The sequence below is a fragment of the Penaeus chinensis genome, chromosome 4, assembly GCF_019202785.1.
Source record: "Penaeus chinensis breed Huanghai No. 1 chromosome 4, ASM1920278v2, whole genome shotgun sequence".
NCBI classification, from domain to species: Eukaryota; Metazoa; Arthropoda; class Malacostraca; order Decapoda; family Penaeidae; genus Penaeus; species Penaeus chinensis.
In genome coordinates this window covers 7,900,483-7,907,982 of record NC_061822.1, presented here as the reverse complement: position 1 = coordinate 7,907,982, position 7,500 = coordinate 7,900,483, and the positions used below count along the sequence as shown (strand labels likewise).

Here is a 7,500-nt window from a genome sequence, read left to right as displayed (position 1 = left end):
CTCTATTTTCTTCAGAATTTCATAAATTATATCAGTACTGTATTAGAAATATTAATTCTGGTTGTTTTAAGAATACTAACCCATGAGAAAGTATTTTATCTAGATGGTTGTAAATCATAAACCCAATGGAACTGAGATTTGATAAGAACACAGTGGCTGTTCAAAGTTTTTCACAAAAGAACATTGAAGATTCAGGTTAATTGTTTTCTCTCCCTATCTGTGATTTAGGGGAAGCTGATTTATATTTTCTTTTTCTTTTTCAATAAAAGATAAAAGAGAAGGGATTAGGGTGACTTTGGAAGGCTGTTGCTTGAGAACTAATGTTGTCAGTCCTATTTTCTATTATAAATTTTATTTCTAGCTTGGAAACTGTTATTCCTTCTGCCTTTCTGTCCCTCCCAGTTACATGTAGGCACAATTTTTCAAGTTTCACTAAAGCAAATTTTTGTCTGACATTTCATGAGCTTGATTTCACATGCCAGAAAATGTATACACTCGAATTTAAGGACAAAAAGTGGTAATGATCCAGTATGAATGAAAGAGCAATGATTCACTTTAGTACTTTTATAAAGTAAAGCATCCAATTATGAGAGTGTAAAATACCTGTATATCTGATTTTTCCTTCTACTTTATTCATTCTTTATTTATTTATTTATTTTTACTGCCCTATTTGTTACACACCCACTTTACAGATGCACCACTTTCTAACTTCCTGATCAATTGTTCTGCAGTTGAATTCTCCCTTTTCTACTTTACTTCTTTTTCTCCAGACAACTTGGTTACTGAAAATGATGAATACTAAACCACTAACACATAAAAAACATTATCATATGTTCAAGTAATGCTGCATGATAAGTATGAAGGCTGAATAAAATTATAAATGAGTAAAGACCAGAATTTTTTAATGAAAATCCAGTTGAGGCAATATTTATCATACAAAACAGTAAAATGTGTATTTATATTTTGAAATAATGGAAAGACAATATTAAACCATACTTTTAAAACATCAGTTAGTTTAGGAAATTTGCGAGACAGATAAACAATTAAATTTTAGAAGAATTTTGTGTAATAAACCCATGATTTGGGTAAACAGGACTGTATGATTAAAAAGTGTCAGGCCACATTTGTAGTGCATAGGATGTTAGAGGTTAGAATTGTTAACCCAATGCCGACAGACATGATGTGTACATACGTGCTATGCCCACTCTGAGTTACTTGTTTGATTGTTTTTACACATAGATGGCTACACTTGTACCAAATCACCAATGAGCCAATTACGAGTACTGCCTGTCTTGCCCGTTTACCCTTTTCTTTGATTTACAAAAATATTTTATGTTATCTTATTTTGCTGTTACTAATGTTTATAACGTAGCAATTATAATGTTTGTAATAAAAATAACACCATCGATATTCATAGCACTAGCAAAAAATACATTTTTCCCTCCAATTCAAATCAGGTAAGGTCACAAGGTATACTAATTGACTCGTTTGTGGCTAAGCACTAGCAGAGCCATCTATGTGCAGAGACATTTCACAAAAAAAAATATAGAAAATGAGCACAGCATTTTCCCCATTTTTTATTCATTTTCCCCGGCAGCATTGGGTTAAAAGAATACAAGCTGATCTACATGCTGTACTAGAAATGCTGACTTTTAGGAAACCTATTGTACTGAATAAAGACACACTTCCCTTCAGCAACCTCTAAATGGGTCTGGAATTCTGATTGCTACTAGGAGGGTTTTTACACATTTTAAAATTTTACTTTTAGCTCCTTTCTGATAGAAGATATGCTTGTACTAATTTATAATTCTTCAGATCTCACTTGAATCCTATGTTCTCTTTTATATCCTCTTTTCAATGACAATCCCTTCCTTGCAGGCAAGTGAAGGTGAGGGAGGAGGTGAGGAGAGCTGCCCCAGAGTGAAGAAGGTCATGATCTGGACGGAGCTGCAAGCATCAGCACGGCAGGTCACACAGATTGCTACCTCTGCCTGTGGTGCCACGGCAATCATCAATGTTTTGGTTAGTATGGTTGGGAAAATGTTTAGGGTTTAGCTTGTTATGACTTGATGTTTTATCGCACACACACGCACACGCACACGCACACGCACACGCACACGCACACGCACACGCACACGCACACGCACACGCACACGCACACACACACACACACACACACACACACACACACACACACACACACACACACACACACACACACACACACACACACACACACACACATACAAAGTCAAAATCTATAAATACAAATGTGTGTAGCATGAGTTTTCAACCTTACTGCCATATGCCTGTATGTATACTTGTATGTATGGTTTGCCTTATTCAGATCCACTATAGAAAATTAATAGGTAGAGACAATCAGCTGGGACATAACATGTTATAGTGTTCAGATTAACATTTGTTTATTAGTGCTACAAAATTTGCCAAGAGTACTGCCATGTGTAAGGTTACATAGTCTCCCAGCGTTGAAAATATGGCAATGCAGTTTTATTCTTTCTGGAAGCTATATTTTGTAGTTTTCTTTTAACCTGATGCTGATGGACCACGCCTATCGGCATCACATCAAACAATTCGGTCTGCAGGGTACAGCTGTACACAACAGCAACATGCCAGAGCGCTTGGAGTGGGACGTTTGGCTTGATGTAGCCCACTCCTGCTCCCAGTGTCTGCTCGTTGTCACTAATCTCCAGACTGTAAAATTTTAATTTATTTTCATCACCCGTCAGCATTGGGTTAAGGGTTGCTGGACACAGTAAGACAACTATGGGATGGCAGGAAGGTGACAGTGGCAGACACTCATGCTTGCCTGCACTGCTGCTGTGTCACATGCTCAGTTATAAGTTTGAGCTGGAAGTCAGGCTGCGTCATTGCACTATAGAGCTCCCAATGCACAATGTATGATCAGCTAAAACAATGACTTTTCACTATTCATTGGTATAGACGGTCAGCAACAGGGCCACAGTATTGTGGTTCTTCCACTACAAGACCAGCAACCCTGTCTTGGTGCTGTTGTAGTCCACATTGCTCATCCTCCTCACAATGAGGTCCTTGGGCATGAACTTCCTGTTCAGCCAGACTTTGCTTAATAGTTGCCCACAAACTAGTATCCTTACACACACATGCACACACTTACATTAAAACTAAGTCAAAATCTATAGATACGAATATGTGTTGCATGGGTTTTCAACCTTTTCCTGCCATGTACCCTACCATGAGCATTCTGTGTATTATCCATAGACAATCATTTCAGTAATAATTGGGGTATACAGGCAAAAGTAATAGGATTTGGATATTTATAATTACACTAGGCTAAGTTGTTTTGGTATAATATAGCAATATTATTATGTAGAAGCATATTAGCTTAGCATTAACCCCTTCTCGACGGGTCACGCCGTGAGGTGTCAAAACAAACCGCTCGATATGTGGCGTGCGGCACACCAAAGTGCTACAAGCCGGTGATTCGGCTTTATGTACCAAACTCCTGTGCTCAAAGTTGGCGCGTTGCCATTGATCGCCTGAGCGTAGAGTTTTTTTTTCTTTCTTTCTTTCTTTCTTTCTTTCTTTCTTTCTTCACCTGTCACCAAGGGGTCAATGACTGCAGTCAAACCAAGTACCTAATGCAGAACAGAAAACTATAACTAAAAAAGAGGGAGTAATGAAAAAGCATTCGCAGTACACACAAATTGTGCTATAAGCTATTACAAATCAAACAGTAGGCCATTTCTGTGAAATGTACTACCTGTATGTATAGTTTCAGAATAATGTCCTTGTCCTTGGGCATGAACTTCCTGTTCAGCCAAGTTTTGCCTGATAGTTGCCCACAAACAACTAGTATCTTTTCTCAAGGAAGTTGCTAGAATCCATCAACTGCAGCACCACTTGTGTGGATGAGGGCATGTCACTACAGTCCTGCCTGGTGTACACCCTGGGGCAAGAGGTGTACTGAGCCACCTGGCTGGTACTGGCAGAAAACTTGTAAACTTCCAACCTTAACTGGGAATGGAGCTCTTACCTCCAAATGGGCAAAGTAGAGCTCAGTTATCAGGTGGTCAAACCAATACTTCAGCTTTACCTCGCCAATGAGATCACACCACAGCACATGATTGGTTGACTAGTTGTGGCTGTATTGCCATCAGAATGTGAAGTCCAAGATACACAAGGACCTCCTGCCTAGACATGAGTGTCCACTTCCTCATGTATGTTGAGGTGGTAGTAGGGGAAAAAATGTAAGTAATACGTTCTCACTATTCAGTAAAAGAGAAATTTCTTGAGTATGAGAGAACACAAAAGCAAGAATTATGAAATTCACTAGTTGGTTTCTTCAACGATGTGGTGAAGGCCAACACCCCAGAATGGCCAGCAAACAAAATACTGAGGGACCTTGTCCTTCTGTTGCCAGACAAAATGACGTGCTCCCTTGAGAATTCCTTTCACATACCTGGGCAGCCACAGACAATAGCTCATCACTGTCGAGCAAGGTATCAACTGGGACATATAATCCAATGTGTCCTCTGAACAGATGTCAAAGTCCGAGTCATAGCTCATCAGCCCTTTGCAGCACCCACTCCTCATCACTCTTGCTAGAGGAGAGGTCAGAGTGAGGGGCCATGCAGAAGGTGGAGATCAGTGCAATGGATAGCGTCAAGGGACCTTGGAAGTCAAAAGTTGGAGTCATTGGAAGAGGATCATCTTGGAAAACATGTTTGGCAAGGTAAAGGCATCTGAACCCCTCCAGCTGACATGACATGAAAAAATCTGGGTTGAGGGTGTAAGCACCAATTCATGTGCTCAGATTATTTTGTGTTAACTCAAAGTGACTGATACCATTGCTTAGAACTTGCTCCATGATCGATTGAAATGCAGTCAAACCTTTAATCAATACATAATCAATAGAATATCAGTTATACAATAATAATCATAGTTACTGTTACAATTCGACTTAGATTCACTAAGGAGATTATATCAGTACTTATAATATTACAACTATAGAAAGAATACATTTTTCTGTTTGCTAAGAATATCACTATACCCTACTGCTTAAGGTAAACAACAACATATACGGACACTAATCTATATCTATAATTGAATGTGTATGATACATACGCATAGCGGGAACAGTCAAGGCCTTTAACAGAAGTCCTCAGATCAGTCCTTATGTACGTGTTGTCGAGCCAATATTCACTCTCAAACTGCTCTATAAACCTGTGATGGCCCCCCTTTCGTGAGACACCCTTCATTCCATATATGCATCAACACTAGGGACAAGGCCTAATTCAGCACATATATACAAACGGAGGAACACAGCTATGGCATTATCCTTATCGCAACTCGTTAGGAAACCATCAACCAAGTCCTAGAGAGGATGATATATGTGTGATGCTGATGCCAGCAGCTACACCATGCCGATGCTGATGGCACTGGCTACAGAGTTTATACACGTGATGCTGATGCCAGCAGCTACGCCATGCCGATGTTGATACCAGCGGTTACAGAGGAGTGGGTGACATGAACATGCCATCAGGGGAAAATCTGGCTGAAAGCCGGGTGGTGCAAACCTGCCATCATGAGGTTGGCGTAATGGAAAAGACTCGCCACGAGTGCACAAGCCTATTGAGGCTTATTTGACTAATTTGGCAATTTTGCATTATTGCATCGATGTATGAGTTTGGAATGAAATGCTCATGAGCAGTAAATGGAAGAGCACTGGCTCCATGGAGGACTCCATTTGCATTTCCTGGGACCGTTATGGCAATGCAGGTTTATTTACAGAAAATTTAATATAACGTAAAAAAAAAAAAAAAAAAAAATTAATGACACAAATAACATAGTGTCATATAGTTTTTATTTTTCTTGCACTGAGTTGTAGACTACTTAGAGAGGTGAATGGAGTATGTGCAAAAAAAACTAGTACCATCTGGCTAATGTAGATCAAATGGCAAATAGGGACATTGGAAAATGACCAAAAAGCTAAAAACACTTATGTGGAAAAAGAGTGAATGACTTTACAAATAGGAGTCTTGTCACCGCACACGTGTTTGGGTTCGTCCGGCCTACAAACAGCCACCCGGCAGAACAGTCATGCAAAACTAATGCCCGGATTTTTGGCAATTCGATTGCCATGATACAACCGGATCCAATGGGTTAATAGCCAATATTGAATGAAGTTTAGGCATCCCTATATATATATGGGAAAAATTCCGAGCTTTGACTTAGCAGGAAATATGGAACAATTAACCCAATGGCGTCGGGTATAGAAAATTAAAAAAAACTCTACGCTCTGGCGAACGGCGGCAGCGCGCCGACTCTGAGCGCGTGAATTCGGTACATCAAGCCGAATCATTGCCTCGGGGCGTTTTGGCGCGGCGCCGCTGCGGACACCCGCACGCCTCAAATCGGGCGTATTGTTATGACGGCGATAGCCGTGACCCGTCGCCATTGGGTTAATGACCAGTGATTGCACAGATCACTCAACATGACAAGTCATGTTAAGTGGCGTCATGCCTCATTTTCCATCCTTTGTTGTGAGATATCTTAATGTGGTGCCAAAAGTGATGTATCTTATGACACAATCTTTCTTAGAAAGAGGACATAGAGATGTACCAAAAGAAGCTTGCATGTGTGAAATCTAGGTCATAATCCTCTTTTAACCCCTTCCCATCGGGTCACACACCACTCGATCTGGGGTGTGCAGCTGTATGCCACAGTGGTGCACCAAAGCGCTACGAGCCAGTGATTCGGCTTGATGTACCGATCTCCCGTGCTCAAAGTCGGTGCGTTGCCACTGATATCCAGAGCGTAGAGTTTTTTTTTTTTTTCTTTTTTCTTTTTTCTTTTTCCTTTTTTTCTTCTTTTTCTTTTTTTTCTTTTTTTTCACCCGTCATCAAGGGGTTAAGAGCCTCACCTGTATTTTGGCTAAGTAAATTCTTTAATTGCATTGGTCTTATAGCATCATGCCAATAGGTAAATTGACATTGGGTGATGTAGGCAGACTAAGGTCTTCTGGGGATGGCAAATGTTTCTCTTTTTCTGCATTGATGACATTCACCACAACCAGGAAATCACTCCATAAAGGCAAGGAGTCATACCACACCTTTTATATTGCGGTCAGCAAATTTAGCGATAACCCTCCTCCTTAGATTTTGTCTGTTAAGACTGTATTTAAGAGAGGCCAGTTTCGGCTTCATACTGTAGAGGAAGTATGTCAGTAGCCATGTAGTATTTTACTTGGTGTTTAATTTTTGTGGCAAATGTAGGATATGAACGATTATTTATGTTTTATTTTTATACATTGTGTGAGGGCATCATAAGCAAAACCAAAGAGATGACCCTTCAATATTCCTCTTTATTTTAAATAACATTATTAAGGACTGACAGAGCTTCTGTCTTTATCCATGCACCCTTGATATGTAAATATTTCAAAGGGCAACATTAAATGTAATTTACTAAACAAAATTACAGTGGAAATTATATGATCTTGTC

At 39.7% G+C, this 7,500-nt stretch overlaps 1 protein-coding gene across 5 annotated transcripts in view; it reads left to right on the top strand.

Annotated features, from left to right (window-relative positions):
* The window catches only part of LOC125047386, a 37,054-nt gene that overhangs the window by 16,921 nt on the left and 12,633 nt on the right, over positions 1-7,500 (top strand). For all 5 annotated transcript variants that reach the window (XM_047645595.1, XM_047645612.1, XM_047645596.1 and 2 more), the window contains one exon: positions 1,879-2,022. In XM_047645595.1, coding sequence (XP_047501551.1) covers positions 1,879-2,022 — 144 coding nt within the window. The remainder of the gene's footprint in view (positions 1-1,878; positions 2,023-7,500) is intronic.